Source organism: Passer montanus, unplaced genomic scaffold, assembly GCF_014805655.1.
Source record: "Passer montanus isolate IOZ18808 unplaced genomic scaffold, ASM1480565v1 scaffold35, whole genome shotgun sequence".
Lineage (NCBI taxonomy): Eukaryota > Metazoa > Chordata > Aves > Passeriformes > Passeridae > Passer > Passer montanus.
Window position 1 is genome coordinate 7012471 of NW_024368263.1, and position 21545 is coordinate 7034015.

The 21545-nt window shown below is 51.3% G+C and overlaps 1 protein-coding gene across 1 annotated transcript; it reads right to left on the bottom strand.

The window, feature by feature from the left end:
- Positions 1-1820: 1820 nt before the first annotated feature.
- FAM20A (FAM20A golgi associated secretory pathway pseudokinase) lies at positions 1821-20206 on the bottom strand. The gene is made up of 11 exons (XM_039716280.1): positions 19865-20206; positions 12553-12731; positions 10757-10807; positions 9917-9995; positions 8830-8922; positions 7341-7456; positions 6202-6382; positions 5788-5897; positions 5458-5539; positions 5318-5377; positions 1821-2453 (listed from the first exon to the last, which is right to left on the bottom strand). The coding sequence occupies exons 1-11, from the start codon at positions 20143-20145 to the stop codon at positions 2189-2191; spliced, it is 1497 nt and encodes a 498-aa protein (XP_039572214.1). The 5' UTR covers positions 20146-20206; the 3' UTR covers positions 1821-2188.
- Between the last annotated feature and the right edge of the window lie 1339 nt (positions 20207-21545).

Below are 21545 nucleotides of genomic sequence, written 5' to 3' on the forward strand. Positions count from 1 at the left end.
GGGAATTCACTGTTCTGTACAGAAATAACCAACAGAGTAAAGTGCTGAGAGGGAGTCAAATCCTCTTATTTTCACAAAAGATGGAATTAATTCTGGGTTTCTCCTGTGTGGGGAGAGCACAAAAGTCACCGGTAGAGGGAGATAAAACTTTGGGAATTCACTGTTCTGTACAGAAATAACCAACAGAGTAAAGTGCTGAGAGGGAGTCAAATCCTCTTATTTTCATCTGTTCTCTGCCCACAAGAGTAAAAACATCTGTAAGTCCCAAGAGTAAAAAGGTCAAGAATCTGCTTGAGACTGTGGAGAAGTTGGAAATGCAAGGACTTGTCTGAACCACGATTTGGGACAGACTAAAGGAGCCTGGAGTGGGGTTTTTGGTGGGGTTTTATGAGGGGTTTATGTGGGGGTTTTGCTCACCTTTGTGGCCTCAGAATACTGGAGGAATTTCTTCATTAAGAAACACTCCAAACTTCCTCCAACACACAAATGGACACGCTCAGATCAGACTGCACCTCTCCCGTGGCTTTGCAGTTTGGAGCCAGGTGCATTATCAGATCACTGAGGAGTTAAACGAAGCACCAGCACAATCCCCTGTGACAAACAGCTGTGGCCAAATGAGCTTTGTTCCTTCTTGCATCATCCAGGCACTTGTTGGTGTCTCTGAGCTCCCTTTAGGTCAGGCAAAACTCCAGCCCGTGGCACAGAGCTGCTGGATCCTGTTGAAATGCTGCCTGGCAGCTTTTGTGCAGGGATTTGGGGACCCTCTGGAAGGTCTGCAGTGCTGTAGGTGGCTTTTGTTTAACTTAGAGGTTAGTTTAGAATGAGTTTCTGGTAGATTGGTTATGGTGTGGGGTTTCTTGTTGGCTTTTTTTTCCCTCTTAAGGATGATAAATTATCAACAGAGTCCTCAAGTACTTTCCCCGGGCTGCCAAAAGGCTCAGTGTAGTAATTCCTAATAGTTAAAGGAAAAAGCTATTAAGGAGAGCTTCACTAATCCAGTTATTCTTAAACCTTGTTGTTGGGAGGTGAAAGGTCAGCTGGGAACTGAAATACCCACAAAAACTCCCTCCCCACACTTAGTTTTGGTCCCCATTTTCTGTTGCATCTCCTCAAAACGCACAGGCTTAGAGAGGGGGGAGAGACTGGCATAGCCATTTCTATTTTCCAGCTAATTATGACAGCCTAAATGACTAAAAGATATGAGGAGAAAATGATTTTAAAAGACATGAGGATCTGAGATAGATTCCCCCTGCTTTGGCAAAATGTTTTCCCCAGAAATGGGTGGGTTCTTGAATTGTAAATACAGTCCTGTGTCTCAGAGTGCTTTGATTTGCAGGATGATTTTTTTAGTTTGGGTTTTTTCCCTTGGGGTCCAAGGTAACACAGACCTGCCTGTGTTCTGTATCCAAGCTGGCCCTTCAGGCAGGTCAGGGAAGTGCTTTCAGTGCCTGTGAGGCTTTGTGTGATGTGCACAGGTCGCTGTGGGCTGGGGTGACCCTGCTCCTGACAGCGAGCACGTGTAGTGCCTTAAGGTCTATCTTAGCCAAGCCTAAAACTCAAACTATTGTTTTATGTCCTTGCTTGCTGTACTGTTGCAATTTTTCTTCTTTCAGACTCTGCAGCTGCAGCTAGCTCTGAGTTCTTTTGCTCTTTCTGTTTCTGAGCCTGCTTTCTCAGCTTTCTGAAAGTCTTCTTACCTTTACTGTGTTTCTCACAATGCCCTCTGCTGTGAACAAGCTGGACCCCTGTCTTGTGCCAGGGGCAGGTATTTCTCAAATATACACTCCTGACCACAGAACAAAGACTTACTAAGAGGAAAATGCTCTTGGCATCTCTTTATTCAACCCTCACCCTCGGGTCGAGTTCGTGTCCTTCTCCAGCAAGACCAAGCCCCTGTGGAGGTTGAGCAAACCAAGGTCAGGTGTTCCTTCAGCCTCCCAAGGGCACAGCCAGCTCCAGACCTGGAGATCACAGCTTTTCCACCCCAGAGCTGTGTTGGGGTGCTGAGATCAGCTGCAGCCACGCCAGCACTGCCTGAGCACAGGAGCTCTGCTTAAACACAGAGGAGCCCAGTGGGACTCTTGATCTTCTGCCATCTCCCCTCAGAGTCTCTGTGAGTGTTTGTGGGTGGAAATGAGCACTTGCTGGAGCTGCCCCTTGCCTGGCAGGGCTCTCGTGGCTCGGAGCCCTAAGTGTCCAGCTTGGCTCTGTGCACTGCAGGGCTCTGGGGCTGCCTGGTGTCGTTGGCCACCACCGTGGCCTCTCCGAAGGTGTCAATGCACTTCCCCACGGCCTGCAGGATGAGCTGTAGCCGCCTGTCCAGGGCCAGGAGATGGGGCTCGGTGAGCACGGGGGCCAGGGGGTCCTGCAGCAGGGATTCCCTCATCACGTCGCTGAGCCGGTACTCGGGCTGCGCCAGGAGCTGCAGGCGCAGCAGCGTCGTTCTCTTTATTCTGCAAAAAACAAATCAACAATTAATGCCTGCCAGCAAGAGCAGCTGAGCTCCCTGACAGCAGCAGGGCACAGATGGGTGAAGGACTTTAAAGAACTTTGGAACAAAAGTTCTATAATTTTAATTTTGGAAGGTAATGATTTTTTTTTTTGCAGAAACCTCTATTTCTCCCTTTGTTTTTCCAGAGTATTTGTACTACAAATTTCTGGCAGCAGAGAGAAAAACATGAGTGAAGTTCTCAGTAGTGAGTGAGTCAGAGATGACCCAGTTCCCCAGGTTCCTGCAGGGTGGTGTCATCTCCCCAAGGATGGCATTTATGAGATGGGAGCAGAGGGGGAGGTAAATGAAAAGACATGAATGAGAAAATATCTTCTGTCAAAACTCTGAGCAAAAAGAGGGAATATTTCCTGGAACTGATGTAACTGTGACTTTTCACCTTAGGGGGTACTGAGATTCAAATGTGATTTGCTTTGACAGAAAATGGGATGAAAAGCTGCAGTCTTTGAATGCTTCTGGGCATGAAATGAAGTGTTCTGAAATCATTTGTTTAATCCTCAGCAGAAATGTGTTGACTTCAGCATGTATAATACTGAAATAAATCAGTGGCTGTAGTTATTGCCCTTTGAATCTTGGAAACAAAGTGGTCCATGTTTATGGAACCATTTGGATTCAGCCCAGTCAGAATTTTCAGGTGGAAAAAGGTGAAGTCAGATCCATTTTAGGCAGCTCAAGAATTTGTATTTTTAGGCTGTTGTTTATCCAGGGCATCCATTGGGAACGTTGATCTGGATCTCTGCAGCTCCAACACGCCATGTCCTGTTTGGGAAAGGGTTGTGGCTGCTCCAGATGCTGGGGACAATCATTAAAGTAGGAAAGAACCTTTAGGATCATCAAGTCCAGCTGCTGTCCCAGCACCATCAAACCACGTCCCCAAGTGCCACATCCACACATCACTTGAAGAATTCCAAGGACAGTGACTCCATGATTTCCCTGGGCAGCCTGTGCCACTGTTTTACTACCCTACTGGTATGTTTTACTACCCTTTCCAGGAAATCTTTTCCTAATATCCAATCTAAATCAGGAGAGTGTGTGGAGCAAGTGGCACAAGAGAAGGAAGATGCTGCTGCCACAGGGCCAGGCATCACCTTCCCGCATTAATATTCCTGAAAAACCTAAAATAATCAATTGATCAAGTGTGAGGGCTGACAAGGAAGCTTTAAAGCCCAGCTGTGAGGTGCTGCTGCTGCTGCTGCCAGGGGAGGCTGTGCCCAGAGCAGATGTGAACGAGATCTGTGCGCTGTCCTTCGAGGCAGGGCCGGCCCGGAGCTGCTGTGGGTAAACACCAGCTGTGTTTGCTCTGGTCCCAGCAGTGCTTGGAGGTGGAGAGAGGGCTGCTGTGACCCGTGGGGAGCAGCTGATGGAGGGCTGGAACACTTACACAACAAACAAACAGAGCACAGACAGGGCTGAGATGGAAACGCCGCCGCCAGCCCCGCTCCGCTCCCACGGGGGCTGTGACCCTGTGGCTGGGCTGGACTGCTGAACCTTTCACCCCGAGCCTTCCAGGGACTCCAGCAGCCTGACTGGGGCTGCTGCCAGGCCTCCTGTGCCTCCAGGAGGGTTGGGATGCTTTCAGGGAAAGGACCATCTCATGGCAGGGCTGTATTTGTGCCACTCGTGTGGGAGAGGAGACCTGCAGGCTTCAACGTGTGGGACAGGCTGGGAGAGGCAGATAAAACAGACTCAAATCTGCTGGAAGCCAGGCTTGGAGCAGGACTGAGCTGGGAATGAGGTGGATGTGTTCAACAGCCTGCTCTCAGCATCCCGGTGCTCCTGGCTGCAGGAGCTTCCCTGCTGACATGGCTCAGCTTGGTGTGGGAGCAAGGAGGAGACTCGGCTGGCTGAGTCCAGGTTGGTGGTCAGGGCAGGCTGAAATTTGTGGCCTCTGTGTGCTTACTCAAGTAAAACCTCTTCCTTTCCTTCCCAAGTAGTTTTAGGAGCTCTCCCACTCCCAATGGATCGGCTCTTGTGGGAATGAGGGTTTGTGTGTCTCCCTCAGGCAGCACGAGTTGTTTTTATGCTGTTCCTGGCCCTTGTTTGCTATGACAAGGTGTTCAGGTCCTCTTACCACTGCCAAGAATTAAATTAAGAGGAGTTTCTGGGAGGTGGATGTGGAAGAATAGGAATGCTGTGACCTGTGGATATTATGGTATGATGGTCAAATTAAGAGGCAGAGTTAATTTCAAACTGCACAAAATTTCAAGAGAAGGATTCCCTGTGAGCCTGCAATTAGAAATGAAAAGACTTGCTGAGTGAAAATAACAGTTCTTGAAATTAAAGGTGTGTGGGAAGAGTGCAGTTACCACCCCGAGGGAGAGAAGGAGCAGGTAGAGCAAGGAAAAAGGCTCCACATCTCCTGAAGACAAACCCTAGGAAACAGCAGCTGCTTCTGCCTCTTAAATTGAACTTGCAGCTGCTGATTTATGGGAATTAATGAAGAGGAACATAGGGTTAAAATTACGAGCTTCTCCTTCATGCCATGAGAAGAGGAAGCTTGATTAAATGCATCAAAGTTCCACCAGGATTTTGGATGGAGATTTCTGTGATTCCTGAGAGCGCCTCGTGCTGATGGGCTGGGAAAGGCTGTTAGAACTTTCTGGAAGGGTTTGATCCATTGCACAACATCTCCTGGTGTGCCAGTGGATATTTTTCCACTCGTGATTCCCATGCTCCTGCTAATCCAGGATGGGGTTGGAAGGGTCCTCCTTGAGCTGCTGGAGGAAGCCAGGCCAGGGTGACCTCCCCAGTGACAGCAGGAACAGGAACTTGGACATTCCTGGCAAGGAAGCTGCAGCTGGAACTTACACACAGCACTGGGAGAGCGGGGCCAGGATGGAGATTTCATCGTGGGAATGGCGCCCAAACCTGGGGGGGAAGCAGAGTTCAGAGCCTGCCCTCCTCCTCCTCCTCTTCCTCACCCTCCCCAAGACATCCCGCTGCCTCACCCTCTGGCATTGTCCAGGTGCAGCAGGAAGCCATCGTCCCCAAACTTGGTGAACATCTCGTAGTGGTGCCGGTCCATGTTCCCTGCAAAGGCCACACACAGGACACAGCTTGCCTTGCAGGGAATTCTATAAATTATCCCAAGATTTCCTTCAGATCTGCATGCAGTATTTGTTTGCCATGCTGGAAGTACCCAAGGTGCTGCTTTCCCTTTGTTGGAGTGGGTCTGGGGGCTCCCCTGTGCCCCCACATTGGAGGGGCTGTGGGGAGACAGCAGCCCCTCGAAGGGAAAGGGAAAGGGAAAGGGAAAGGGTTATTTCCCTCCCCATTACCTATCAGGAAGTCGAATATGGCCATGTCCACGATGTTGAGCAGCCGGTTGCTGTTGCTGTAGGGGTAGATCTCCCTCACTGTGTTGCAGTAGAGTGGATTCACTTCCCACCTGCAGGAGATGGAGAAAAGGAGACATCCTCACCTCCTTCTGCCACGTCCCAAAAATACCCCAAAACCCATCTTCCATGTGAAGATGTACAGGAGGAGGAAACAAATCTCCCCTTGTGCATGCAGGAGACTGGAACTGAAACACAGCCAATGCCCAGGCTTTAAGGGTTATTACACTAATTATTACACTAATTATTACACTAATTGTGGGCTCCCTGAAGCTGGCCTGGGTTATTTCTGCAGCTCTGTCCGTGTGTCCGTGCCCTGCAGTGCAGACCAGGGAGCAGCCTCATTTACCCACTTACTCCTCTTTCCCGTCGAAGGAGTAGGAGCGGATCCAGGGGTTGGGGATGGAGAGCCGCGGGGCCAGGTTGAGGGAGGGCAGGAAGGCAGAGAGGGAGCCCTCCAGGAGGTGGGGGCTCCCACACACGGCGTACTCCGTCTTGCACATGTACGGGCACTTGGCGAAGAAGCAGACGTTGCTGGCTGGGGGGAGAGCAGAGAACAGGAGAAGGGGCTGTGGTCTCCAGGAGGGGGCTATTGTGGCAGCAAACCCCTAAATGGGGAACAATGTGCATTGACTCCATGACTGCAGAAGGCTGATCAATTGTTTTAGTGCAATTGGTTGCTTTGTTATTTTATACTACACTTCCAAGAAAAACCCATCGCCCTTTGTAGAAACCCAGAGCACTGGGAATACTTCTCTGTCTGCTCTGGGGTGCCCTGACCTCCAGGGGAGCTCTGACTTTGACCCTGATCAATTGTTTATTGCAATTGATTGCTTTATCATTTTATACTACACTACACTCCTAAGAAAAGCCCATTGCCCTTTGTGGAAACCCAGAGCACTGGGAATATTTCCCTGTCTGCTCTGGGGTGCCCTGACTCCCAGGGAAGCACTAACTTTGACCCTCATTCATGGAGAAAGCTTCCTGGACTTCAAGATAGACTAGGACCCACAAAAGTGTGAAATAGATTATAGAGAGTAGTGTAGGTGGATCACTTGGTGGGAAATTTAGGTTTTGGGAGTTTTAGTATGTTGGATGGGAGCAGGATGGAGGGCACAGGGTGTTGTCCTGGGTTTCTCCTTCATGCTTCTTCTTTCTTCTTCTTCTTGGGTTTGGGTGGCATTTTGTAATTGGGCAGAAAAGCCCACATTGGGGCTCTTTGGGATCAGTTATTGGGTTAAAAGGGAAAATAATCTAGGTGCCAGTTCTTAATTGGATAGCTTAGTCTTAAAAGACCTTGTAACAAGAGATTGTTGGCCATTTTGTGCTGCTGAAAAGCTGCTGAACTCATGGCTGTGAGACTGCAGCACAGCACGAGTCCTGCAGCCCCTTTTCCTGCAGCCCTGCCCTTCCTCCCACCATGGAGCACCACAGGTTTGGGTTAGGTGTGAAGGGACCTCAAAGACAACTGGGACCATAATTTGCCTCCTGCCCACCTGGTGAGACGAAGAAGACGCTCTGCAGGACCTCGTTCTTGGTGACCTCCAGGATCTCCTTGGTGACGTTGATCAGCCTCCCCACCGTGGGTGGCACCCTCCTGAAATCCAGGATCCTGCACAGAGGGGACAGGCGCTGGTGCCAAGGGATGCTGCTGCACACGGGGGTGGCAGGCGCTGCCCCTGCCCCTTCCATCAGAGAACCAGGAGCCTCTGGATCGCTGCACCCAGACTCTTTCCAGCAAAACCCCCTCTGGGCCAAAATACAACTCTGTTTGGATTTTGGTATTTTAATAGCTGCTGCCTGGAACAATCTGGATGTTCTCCAGCATTCCTGTCTCTTTCCCTAACATTGCCTTGGTTTCTCCCACCCTTTGCACACAAACAGGGTCCTCCAAGGGCCAGAGCAGCCCTTCAGACCCTTCTACAATGTTGGTTTGGCATGGACCAAAGATGTTGATCCTGGTACAACGTGGCTGAGGAGGCACCCCCTCCTCCAGAGGCACTCATGCCCAGCTAATTCCTCAAAAACACTCTTAAAAACCTCAGGGCCTGGGGCAGGAAAGCATTCCTGGCAGTCAGTGGGAATGCTGCTGATTGCTGAGTCAGTAACAGGGAGAACTGGCTAGTGCTCTGCTTGGCTCCTTGGGTAATGCCCCCTGCTCCTGGGAATTGGGCACAGAACAGGATTTAGCCTGCTACTTATTGAGCAATGTTGAGAGAGAAAAAAATATTTGCTTTTATCCAGCATCTTTCAGCTCTAAAAACCACAAAGCCCTTCACAAAAGCAGTCTGGCCTCATTTTTGTGGCAGTGGAGCTGCAGGGGCGAGGTGGTGGTGGCTGAGTCAAGCACAGTCCCTGTGAGGATGTTGAGGCAGAGCTGGGAAGGGAATTCAGCTCCCTTTGTTCCCTTTCTCAGAGTCTGAGCTACAGGACTTAATGTAGTCCTGCTTATCCCATGGAAACTGGAGATCCCCACCCACCCTGACCATCAGAGATCACCTTCCCCTGGTGTTCAGAGGAGAGAAAGTCTGCTGCCCTCATCTTCTGAGAAGAGTATTTTTGATTTTATTAAACACACACCCTGCTGGGAAGAGGTGCCAGGTTAATTGCTCATTATCTCAGGGCTTAAAACCGCATTGCTGCAGTTTATCAACCCAAAGCACACCTTGACTGCTGATGGAGTGTGTGCCTCCCTCACCAGCAGGGCACCCAGAGCCCAGATTGCCACTTGGATGCAGGGGAGGGACAGTGTGTGACAGCCAGGTGAGAATCTGACCTGTTCCAGCCTGGACTGCACCTGCTGCCATGCAGTGGCCAAGGCAAAGCTGACTCTGCAGTGTCAGATGAGAGCCAGGAGGATCTCCTGGAGGATTCCTTTCCTTTCCCCTTTCTCCTTTCCCTCCCCTGAGCCCTGCAGGCTTTTCCCAGAGCTCTGGTGGCCAGAGGAGCAGCAGGAGGAGGCAGCCCAGGCCGGGCCAGCCCTACCTGTCCAGGTGGAAGGCGGCGATCTCGGCGTTGTGCCGCTGGAAGTCCACGAAGTAGAAGAAATTCTCAGGAGTCTCCTCCTCACGTTTCTGCCTGGGAGAAAGCAGGGGGTGAGCCTAACCAAGCTGCTGGGCAGCCTGGACACTGAGTGGTGGCACAAGGACAGCAGGCAGGCTCAGGGACAGGGTCAGAGCCCAAGGGCTCAGTGCCCAGCTGGAGCCATCACCCACCGTGCCAGGCAGTAGCACTGCACCCTGGTGCTGCCAGGTGGCTGGGGGAGGCAGAAGAGCTGACTGGGGCTTTAAATCTGCTTCAGCAAGAGCTTAGACCCCCTTAGGACAAAGTTTCAGGTGGTGTTTGTCACATCCCCCTGGAGGCAGAGGAGGGCTCAGGTCTGATGCTCTCCTATCCCTGAGGTGGGAGCTCCATTTAATTCCATTTTCTGGCTGTCACACAGTGGGAAATGGGATGTTAACTCCTGGAAATGGGGTAGGACACAGGAAAGCCCTCCTGGCTCAGCAGGCCATGGATGCTCTCCTTCCCCTGCAGGAGCTGGTGGCCACTGGGCAGAGGTGGATGGAAACCCAGGGGAGAGGAGCTGGCTGCCCTCTGGGTGAGGATTTATTATCCCAGCCCACGTGCTGCCAGCTGCTCTGTCACACATGGACAGTAAAGTGAGAGGGAGTAGATGTGAACAGTCCCAAGGGGCTGAAAATAAGAACAGAAGCAATTTAAATCCCCTGTTTGATGCCTGTGTTATGGAAACACTCTGGGGAATCCAAGGAAAACCAAGGTAAACCCCAAAATCTGCTGGGGAAGAGCAGTCCCTCACGGCAAAGATCTCAGGAGAACAAGTGTCCTTCTCCACCTGGCACCCAAGAACTGAGGAATTTCCAACATCAACAGCAGTGTGGGAACACTGGTGTTTATCCACGTGTGCTCCTGGGTGGTGTGAGCAGCCAAGAAAAATGAAAAATAATGGAACCTTTTCAGCTGCCCAGGTAGGGAGGGCAGGACAGGGAAGGTGTGGCTGGGACCTTCCCGTGCCAAGGAACTGCAGGGGCTCAGGGGGCTCTGCTGGCCTTACCTCATGGGCTTGAACATGGCTTTCCCAAAATCCTGGAACCTGAGGACCAGCTTCAGGTGCACACCGCTGGGCTTCACCACTTGGGGAGGAAAGGGGATGTTAGCTCCTGGAAATGGGGGTTAACTGCTGGGAAATGGGGTGTTAACTCCTGGAAATGGGGTGAGAACTGCCTGGAAATGGGGTGTTAACTCCTGGGAAATGAGGCGATAACTCCTGGGAAAGGGGGTGTTAACTCCTGGAAATGGTGTGTTAACTTCTGGAAAGGGTATGTTAACTCCTGGAAACTCCCCAGTTACACACCCCATCACAACCCAGCTTTCCAGCCCCATGAGTGCATCCCATCACTCCCTCCAGCTACACCCCTCTCTCTCTTCCCATTTATTTTCCTCTCCCCCTTGTGCCATAGAGCAGATTTCCCTTCAGCCCCTCTGTTACATCCCCCTGGGGACCTTTTCCTCCCTCCCCAGCAGAAACCAGTACTGTACTGGTGTCCTGACACCCACATTGAACAGGCTGCTCATGGCAGTGGTGGAATTACCACTCCTGGGTGTTAAAAACAGCGTGGACGTGGCCCTTGGGTTGGGCTCCATCATTTTGCAGGAATAATTTACAGGAATAATTCCTTGGGTTGGGCTCCATCCTTTTGCAGGAATAATTTACAGGAATAATTCCTTGGGTTGGGCTCCATCCTTTTGCAGGAATAATTTACAGGAATGATTCCATGCTCCATGATCCATGCTGGGTTAATGGGAGGGAGCAGAGGCTGGCTGGGCATTCCCTGGCCGAGCTGAGGATGGAGCAGTGGGGATGGCACGTGGGGACCCCAAGTGCCACACTCACCCTGGCTGCAGTCACAGGCTCCCAGCAGTGCCTTCTCATCCTGGCTGTAGTCTGCAAGGGCAGGAGGAGCAGTGAGCATTCACAGGCATCCCCAACAGGGGGACAGAAATGTTGCATAGCAGGAGGAGCAGTGAGACCCCAGTGCAGCATTCACAGGCATCCCCAACAGGGGGACAGAAATGTTGCATCTGACTCCATCTTATCAGAAGGCTAATTGATGCCTTTATTATACTATATTGTTCTATATTATATTACACTATGTTACATTACATCTAAACTGAATCTGCCAAGCACTCAACTCTGCACACAACGGCACTGATCTGTCACTGTGATATTTTATGAAAATCCCCTCGCCAGGATTTTTCTCCTGAGAAGCTGAGAAGCCTCAGAAAAGACATGTAAACAATAACTATCTGATGGCTCTGAGGAGCCACGGGTTTTATTATTCATTCCTTTTCTTTCCTAGCCTTCTGATGTCTCCTTTCTCTTTTTTTAGTACAGCATTTTAAATATAATATAATATCATAATAGAATAAATCAGCCTTCTAAAAAATATGGAGTCAGATTCATCTCTTCCCTTGTCCTGGGACCCATGAACACAAAGACAATTGTCAGCTGACAGTCCTGACACACACGCTTGGCCCTGACAGGCCAAGGAAGAAAAACATCATCACTTTGGGTCAACAGTCTCCATGCTGCATTCTACTTTTGCACAAACACAGGCACTGCAAATGATAAAAACTGGTTTTCCTTTCTCTGAGGTTCAGAGAATGCGAGTCTCAGGAATATTCTTGGGAAGAATTGTGCCTTGCTTTTCTCTGTGAAGAGAAATGTGGGGCTGCACGCCAGGCTCCATCTCTTGCTGCTGACCCCCTGGCAGGCTCCAAGGATCTGTGACAAATGCCAGTCACTTGTTTTTAAGATTTTAAAAGTTCAATAGTAATAAAATGGTTATAAAAATAGTAATATAATTAGAGTAATAAAAGTTTGGACAACTTGGATTAGGACAATATGAGACAATAAGAAACAAAGAGTTAGGGACAGTCCAGGTACCTCTTTCTGGGCAAAATAAGCCTGAAAAAGGACACCCATTATCAGAGGATTAACCCTTAAAAGCAATAGCCTGTTGCATATTCATACACCTCATACATGATGCATAATTTCTATTCAAACAAAGGATTCTGTCTGGTCAGCGTCAGCTTCTTCCTCTGAATCCTAACAGCATCATCAGGGCTGAGCAAGGTGGGAAGAAGTTTGTTTATTTTGATAAAAGAGCAATAAATTCTCTTTCTCTGAAAGATTTAGGTGTCCTGTGGCTGCTGTCTGGTGTGAGTACCTCATTCCTTCATCCCACATACATAGTTCCTATTTTAACATTATATTATAACCTAAAACTATATGCAACATGCTACTTGATTAAATTAATACAGCGTAACTAACACAATATAATATTCATTTCAATATTTGCCAAAAGCCGACCACAAACCAGGCATTTCCCCCAGAGGCAGTGCCCAGCCCCAGCCAGGGGGACACAAAATATTCATTCTAATATTTGCCAAAAGCCAACCACAACCCAGGCACTTCCCCCAGAGGCAGTGCCCAGCCCCAGGCAGGGGGGACACAAAATATTCATTCTAATAATTGCCAAAAGCCAACCACAACCAGGCACTTCCCCCGAGGCAGTGCCCAGCCCCAGGCAGGGGGGACACAAAATATTCATTCTAATATTTGCCAAAAGCCAACCACAACGCAGGCACTTCCCCCGAGGCAGTGCCCAGCCCCGGCGCGGTGCTCACCGGCGCCGATGGTGGGCAGGTCCCGCAGGTCGCGGAGCAGCCTGCTGACGGCGGGGCTGGAGCGCGGGTACAGCCCGTCCCGGCTGATGCCCAGCTGGAAGCGCAGCCAGCCGGCCTCGGGCCGCAGCGGCAGCGCCGGGGCGGACAGGTTCAGCTCCTGCCGGAACAGCTTGTGTCTCCTGCAAGAGAGGCCGAGAGCATGTGGGAAAGGTCCTTCTCCGAGGATGGAGGGTGCCCGGGGCAGAGCGCGGGGTGGGTAAGGGGAAACTGAGGCAGGGGATGGTCAGAGTCTCTGGGTGTGGTCTTTGTCAGGGTACCCAGGACAAGGGGAGAGATGAAGCTGACTCTATGTTCTTAGAAGGCTGATATGATATGATATGATATGATATGATATGATATGATATGATTATATTATATTATATTATATTATATTATATTTACATTATATTCTATACTATATACTACATAGCATATACGATATACTATATTATATACTATATATTACATGCTATATAATATATTATATTAAATTACATAATATAATATATAACACAATATATTATATATTATATTATTATTTTATTACATTATATCATATAATATAATACATTATATGATATTATATAGTAATATAATATTATATATTACATTCTATTCTATACTATATACTATATACCATTTACTATATACTACATAGCATATATTATATACTATATATTATATAATATATAATATGTTAAATAATAAAATAGAAAGTATTATATTATATTATATTATATTATATTATATTATATTATATTATATTATATATTATCTTTACATTCTATTCTATACTATATACTACACAGCATATATTATATACTATGTTATACACTATATATTATATGCTATATAATATATGATATTAAATTACATAATATAATATATCACATAATATAATATATATTATATAGTAATATAATATAATATTATATTATATATTACATTCTATTCTATACTATATACTATATACCATTTACTATACACTACATATATTATGTTAAAGAATAGAATAGAAAGTTATATCATATCATATCATATATTATAGAATGGGAGACTAAAGAAAAAGAAAAGAGACATGAGAAGGCTTAGCAAGAATGATAATGAAAACTCGCAACTGACTCCTCAGAGTCCGACACAGCTGGCTGTGATTGGTCATTAAGTAAAAACAATTCACATGTTGGAAAACAATCTCCAAATCACATTCCAAAGCAGCAAAAACACAGGAGAAACTGAGGCTTCTCAGCTTCCCAGGAGAAAATCCTGGGCAAGGGGATTTTTCCCGTAAATATCACAGTGACATCTGACCATCTCTGAGAGAGTTTTTTCCCTGAAGTTGGGGGGAGAAAAATACACTAAAAGCTACAAATTGCCTCTGTGACCAAATTCACAGTGAGCGGGGATGCTACGAGGTCACATGGCAGCATCCTGCCCATGATCTCTAAAAATCACGGTTCAACCCCACCCTTTTTTGGCAGGTGGAGCTGAAGGAGCCTCAAAAAAAAATCACTAAAAGCTACAAATTGCCTCTGTGACCAAATTCACAGTGAGCGGGGATGCTACGAGGTCACATGGCAGCATCCTGCCCATGACCTCTAAAAATCACGGTTCAACCCCACCCTTTTTTGGCAGGTGGAGCTGAAGGAGCCTCCTAAGTTCAGTAATAACTCAAAAGCATCTCCCCTCTCAATCAGCATTTCCCTCAACCTCGAGACCAGTGGATGCAACAGCCCGGTCAGAGAGTGAGAAAACGGGCTTCATTTTCTCCCAGTGGACTCGTGAGACTTTTTTAGGGACTTGTAGAAAAACGATGGTTTACTTGTGAGTACAAACAACCTGCAGGTGGTGTTTTCCTACTCTGTTTTTCTGCTCTTCTCAAGGAATTTTAGTGAGGAAAGATGTTTTTATTACTTAGCCAATCAAGTAGAATGTGTCGAATGTGTCTATAAAAGAGAGGATTTTTTGTATTAAACGCTCTTCTCCTGCAAACCAGCAGGAGAATGTGTGAATCTGTGTCATTTCTTGCTCAACGGTGATAGAATCCTCCAAGGCTGGGGCTGTGGAACGGCAAGGTCACTTATTGCAGCCAGCAGAGCACAGAGCTTTGGTTTCTCATTAACATTGTCCAGCCCGTGTATGGAGCAGCCAGTCCTGATAAAGGGAAAATGAAGTTCAGTTTGCACTGGAAGTGCCAGGATCCATCCAGGAAAGCAAACAGGAGCTGGGGGCTGATAAGGAGTAGGACATTAACCACGGCTGGCATGGAGGGGCTGGACAGGGGGGAGTGCCACATGCCTGGCCAGACCCCATCCAGAGCCTGAGCAGAGAGGTCTGACCATGCCCCGAGGCTTTTATCAGCCAAGGAATGGCACTGGGGGCTGGAAAGGGCTCCTGAGTGCTGGGGGTTTATTTCCCTGCTCAGCCCAGCAGCTGGGTTTTGGTTGGGATATTTCCATCATCCTTCTCCATCCAAGCAGGCTGAGCAGTGTGGTTAATCTGGCTGTGAGCAGGGCTTGAACCCTCCCAGAGCTGTTCCAGCAGTGTAGGAAATGAATTTGTAGAAAATTCTTTAAGTTTGATAGAAGGTTTACATAGTATGTATGTGTATGTAAACTTCGAGATAAGAAATGTTGACTTAGAAATATTATGGAATAAGACAGACATTATTGAGAGAAAAATTGAGCTAAAAAGAAGTTTTAAAGGATAGCCTTGCAAATAAAAGTAGATAGTTTAGAAAAATAGAAGTATGAAAGATACATTGTAGTAAGACTTCCAACGAGTAATTTTAGATTATTTGCTTTAAAACATTTATAACATAGTGTATCAATATTATCCTTTGAAACTTTAGTTCTATTTTTCTCTCAATAATGTCTTATTCCATAGTATTTCTAAGCCAGCATGTCTTATCTCAAGGTTTACATACAGACACATACTATGTGAGCCTTCTGTCAGGCTTTGAGAATTTCCCACAAATCCATTTCCTACACTGTGGTATCCTGGGAAACCTCTAGGAGCTGGAGAGACAGGCTGGATGTGCAGCTCGTGGGAGCCTGTTCCCTCTGCCAGTCTGTTTGTCTTTCCATTGGACTGGGCCAGCCACAGCATGAAATCCACGTGTGCACGGTCAGAGGGACCTGGAGCACTTCCCTCCCTGACCAGCTCTTTGCTCAGGAGGCAGAAAACTCCCTGTGCACATGGAAATGGCCCTGGAATAACATCAGCTCCAGCCTGCAGAGGAGGCAGAAAATTCCCTGTGCACAAGGAAGTGCCCTGGGTGCCATCAGCTCCAGCAGAAATGCCTTGACCCCCACTTATCCTGTGGAAAAGTGAGGCACAACCTTAATGAGTTGTGAGGCATTAATAAGGCCTTAATTAATAAATGAGGCATTAACCCTGCCACAGCCAGGGAGGATAAACCCCAGTGCCGTGGACAGGAATGACTCAGGATTTTTCCCTAGAGAAGCTGCCCAAATATTTTACCATATTTGCTCTCCTGCCTGCCATACACACAGGCTGCTCCCCCAGGGTGGCAGTGAGCAAGGGATTACTGAGGGGGAAAAAAATGCAGTGGTTATGCAAGGGGAGGCAGATCCCAGCCCTGCACCCACATGGTCCCTGCCCAGGCTGAGCCAGTCCTTTCCCAGCCTTTCAACCCAAAATACAGCTCTCTCTGCCTCCCTGCTTCCTTCAGGATTCCTGACATATTTCCCTGGAAAAAAAGCAGATCTCTGCAAAAGGCATAATGATATAAAAACAGGGTTCATTTCTACCCTGCTATAAATAGCCCTGGGGTTGCCCTGGCTTTCAGCTCTCTGCTGGGCTGGGAGGGAGGCACAGCATGGGGTGACACTGCTCAGGCCACCACCATCCTGAGTTTGGGGTTTTGAAGCTGCTCCTTCAAGGATAAAAATCAGCTCTGGAGTTTTTAAGGGATTTTTTTTTTCTTTTTTGAAGAGGTGTGGATATTTTGTTGTTTTTTCTGTTTCCTTCCTGCATCCCCATCAGTCTCCCCAGCTGTTTCTGCATCCTGCAGTGAAGCTGCTGGTCCTGGCTGAGGTGCTGGAGCAGGCAGGGCTGGGCAGCAGCTGCTTTGGAGGAGGACACGCTCTGGCCATGGGTGTCCCAGCAGGACGTGTCCTGGGGCTGCTCCAGCTGGCAGAGCCCCTGTCCAGCTGATGTCCATCTGGCTGCAGAAATGAAGGCAGACACACTGCACGGGGTGAAACTGCAGCTTGTCCCACTCAGGAGGAGCGTCCTGCTGCTCCCAAAGCTGCTCTGCCAACACTCACATCCACGGGTGGTGGAGAAATGTGCTGTCATCCTGCCATGCTGAGGAGAGGATGCCCCTGGACACTCAGGCCTGGCTCTGCACGTGGGGCTGCTGTGGACTTTCTGCTCTTCAGGCCTCTGCAGCAGCAGCTTGGCTGAACCCATGCAGTGGGAGAAAAAGCCATGAATTCCTGAGTCCCACGAAGACCCTGGCCATATCAGACAGGACACGGGCTCTGCAGGTGAGGCAGAAATTCCTCTGTGCCCACAGCAAATTAACAATCTTATAAAATCCATCAGCTCTGGTGAGTGCCACCTCATTACTCGTTCAATTTGCAGCAGGGATGGTTGTTGGGAGGTTTCTGCAGGAGCAGTTGTGTCACCTCAGCCTGTGCTCCCTGGAGGTTTCACCCATTTATGAGCATCATATATTTGATTTCAGAGTGACTGAGGAATAATCAATACTCTGCCTCCTTCCCTTCCTGGAGGTGCAAAGTGAAGTCAAGGACAAATGGCATCATTGTGTTCCTCCCAGCCACACCACAGCCAAACCCTGGGGCAGGAGGCAAAGTGCAGCCATGGCTGCAGCACAAATTCCATCTTTTAACAGCGTGGTGAATAAAACTGAGGAGTGCAGATTTCTCACTGTCCTGCAAGAGAGGCTGCAGCAAGTGCTCAGGGCTTCTGATGGTGCCATCAAGCTGTCAGCTGCTTTGGTTTAAATCCCCAATTCCCATTGGGATTTTGCTTGGGAAACATCCACCCTGGTACCCAGATCCTGATGTCTTCAGCAGGCAGTGCTCAGCTCTGAGAAGATGCACCCAAGGTGGGTCTGTGGCACAGCCAGGGGTACTCAAACCCACCAGCCATGGATTTTGAGTGCTGTGACAAAGGATTCAACAGGATCCAGAGTGACTGGAGACAGGGAAGAGCCTGGCAGGGGTGGCCCTGGCTGAGCCCCACGGTGCTTCCAGACCCTGGTGCTGCTCAGGCCATGAAGATCATTCTCTGCTCCTTCCATCATCTCCTCCAGCAAACCTCATGTGGAACCAGCACTGGGTGAGTTCCACAGGAACAGGAGGAACAGGCATGGAAGTGGAGAGAGCAGGAGCTTGGAATCCTGCCTGTGCAGCTCAGCAACCACCACAGAGGGGATGGGAGGGCTGGGGGCTGCTCCCACGTGGAAACCACAGCTGGGCAGTGGGGAAGTGCCAGGACAGGGGTCCCTGGGTGTGCCCAGGACATGCTCTCATCCCCTTGCAGGTGTCCTGCCCCACAGAGGGGACAGTGGGTGAGGTGATGCCATGAGCTCTGTGCTCTGCTCTGAGTTTGTGCACGAATGGAGAAGTTCTGGGGGTGCAGGGAGCAGCTGTGGGGTGCTGTATGCTCGTGGAAGGGGTTAGATCAGGGATTCAAGGTACAGATAATCAATGCCTGGAGCTGGCACTGAGGGTCCCTGTCCCCCCCAGGACAGTGAGCACAGGGCAGGGACAGTCCCACCCCAGGAGCAGGGGATGAGGGAGTTTCCTCCTTGCTGGGCTGGGAGAGGCAGGAGGAAGAGGGCTCTGAGCTGGGGGTCCCTTCCTCTGGGGCTGTGCCAGTGGAGCAGGGTGGGAGACACCCCAGGAAGGAGCATCCCAGCAGGGCCCCTCAGCCCTGCCATGGGGGCTGGAGGGGTGAGGGCACAGAGCCAGAATGGGGGGACAAGCTGGACTGGGGGTGCCAGGGGACACCCAAGGGACAGAGGTGCCCAGGAGAGCTGCCCAGAAAGGGAGGGTACCTGAGAGGGGGTGTCCAGACAGAGGGTGCCTGAGGGTGCCCATACAGGGAGTGCCTGGGCAGAGTGTGCCCAGGGCATGCCAGGGCAGGGGTACCCGTGCAGGGGGTGCCCAGGGGATGCAGGAGGTGCACTCACAGAGGGTGCCTGGGAACGGGGTGCTCCAGAGATCCCAAAGCATGGGGGTTCCAAAAAAGGGGTGCCCAGGGAAGGGGTGACCATGCAGAGGGTGCCCAGGTGATGCCACAGAAATGTGTCCCCATGCAAGGGGCGCCCAGGAAACCCAGAAAACCCAGGAAAGGGGTGTTCAGGAAAGGGGTGTCCAGGAGATATCCAGGAAAGGGGTGCCCATGCAGGGGTGCTCAGAAAACACCCGGGAAAGGGGTGGCCAGGAGATGCCAGTGCAGTGTGTGCTCAAGAATGGGGTGCCCAGGAGATGCCCAGGAAACGAGGGATCATGCAAGGGGTGCCCGGTAGGAGGGTGCCCAGAATCTGCCCACACAGGGATTGTCCGGGAAGGGAGCGCCCAGGGAAAGAGCAGCCAGGGGATAATCGGGAAGGGGGTACCGGGGAAGAAGGTGCCCAGGAGATGTCCGGGAAGGGGGTGCCGGGGAAGGAGGTGCCCAGGAGATGTCCGGGAAGGGAAGGGAGTGTCAGCAGACGCCCCTGTACGGGGTGCTAAAGAAAGGGATGCCCGGGAAATAGCCAGGAAAGGGGTGCTGGGGAAGGAGGTGCCCAGGAGATGCCCAGGAAGGGGGTGCCCAGGAGATGCTCAGAAAAGGGGTGCTGGGGAAGAAGGTGCCCAGGAGATGTCCGGGAAGGGGGAACTGGGGAAGGAGGTGCCCAGGAGGTGCCCAGGCAGGGGGTGGCGGGAAAGGGGGTGCCCAGGAGATGTCCGGGAAAGGAAGGGAGTGCCAGCAGATGCTCCTGTACGGGGTGCTAAAGGAAGGGATGCCCAGGAAATAGCCGGGAAAGGGGTGCTGGGGAAGGAGATGCCCAGGAGAAGCCCAGGAAGGGGGTGCCGGGGAAGGAGAAGCCCAGGAAATGCCCAGGAAGGGGGTGCTGGGGAAGGAGGTGCCCAGGAAATGCCCAGGAAGGGGGTGCCCAGAAGAAGCTCAGGAAGGGGGTGCCGGGAAAGGAGGGAAGGGGGTGTCCTGCGCGGCGCCCGGGAGCCAGCCCCGCGGCGCTGCGCGGAGCCGAGCGCGGGGTGCCGCGGGGCGCACGCACCTGTTCCAGCGGGCCGCCTTCCGCCGGTAGTAGCGCAGCGCTTCGCGGGCGCCCAGCAGCGGCTCGGCGGGGCCCGGCGCGGCGGCGCGGTACAGCCGGTGGGCGAAGAGGAGGAGAAGCGCCGGGGCGGCGCGGGGCAGCGGCGCGGGGCACGGGCAGCCCGGCGGGACCCGGCCCAGCTCCCGGCGCGCCCGCGGCCAGAGGTGGAAGTAGAGGTCGGCGGCCAGCAGCGCCCCGAGCAGCAGCAGCACGGCCGGGCGGTCCCGCCGCGGGCCCGGCATGGCCGGGGACGGGGACGGGGACGGGGACGGGGACGGGGACGGGGACGGGGACGGGGACAGGGACAGGGACGGGGACAGGACAGCAGCGAGCGCTGGCGGGGCGGGCAGGGCGCACGGGGGAGCTCGAGCGGCGGAGCCGGGGTGCGGGCACCTCGGGGCGGGGACCGGGCAGGGCGCTCGGGGCCCGGCGCGGGGAGCGGGGGTGGGGGCAGCGGGGGAGCCTCCCCCGGACACGGGCCCGGTGCCGGTGCCGGTGGCGGCGGCGGAGGGGAGCTCCGCCCGACCCCCCCGCAGGTGGCGGGTCCCCCGCCCGCTCCTCCGGGGGCTGCGTCCCCTCTCCCGAAGGAGGAAAGTGGGTGCGGAGGGAGCTCCGGCAGCGCTGGAGGGTGCTGGGTGTTGCTGCGGTGCCGGGGGCTGTGTGGGAATGGGGAGGGGGTGCTGGAGCCCCTCTGGTGTCTGCGGGCTCTGTCCCCCCCACAGCAGGGATTGCAGCCCCTCCTGGGGCTGGCAAATGGTTCAGAGGCTGCTTTTATTTTCTTAATTCCTAAAAAAACCCCCTACAGTTGAGGGAGCTGCTGCCTGCAGTGGGGATGAGCTGGGAGCATCCTGCGGGATGGAGAGCCCGGCTGCAGCCCAGGCGGGGACGGGCTGCAGGCAGCGGCCAGGGGAGAAACTGGCGGAGCGTGACCAGACTGGGCTGGCTCCGGCCCTGTGCTGAAGGGAGGACGGAAAATAAACTGCAGAGAGGGCAGAAGTCGGTTTTGTTTTCAGCCGGCCGGAGCGGTGCGCAGCGCGGCGAGGGGAGGCTCTGGGAAGTGCCAGCGCTGGGATGGGGAGGTTGGAATGAGCAAATCGGCATCGCAGGGGATGCTGGCTGAGCTTCTGATGTCCGAGGTGCTCCCTTGATCCAGAAGGAGGGATAAAACAATCCCCTGGGCTGCGTGGTGGCTGCGGGGACCTCAAACTCACCCGTCCTCTTGGTCTTCTGGTCTTTAACAGACGGACCTTACTCTCCTTTGGAAATGCAGCTTCAAAATTGCTCAGTCTTTTGATATTTGGAGAGTTTGGATTTCAGGTTTGGGTGGTTTTGCTCTGAATTTCTTATTCTTTTTATTATTTTTCATAATACCAAATTTTACATGTTTTCCACAGAAGATTTATAAGCACAAAGTGCAGCTGGTGCTGCTGTGGCCAGCAAGGATCAGTGGGAGGAGAGGATGTGCTCCCCACACTGCTTGGCTTTTGGGGACACCAGCTGTGCCCCCCTTCTGTGCCCTTTGGGGACAAAATTGGTAAAATGATTGCACCTGGATCCCTTCAGGCTCCAGACCAGACAGGAGGTGTTGAGAGAGGAAATTTTAGGGTGCTGTACTGGAAAGGCGTGGAGCAGGCAAGGGCTC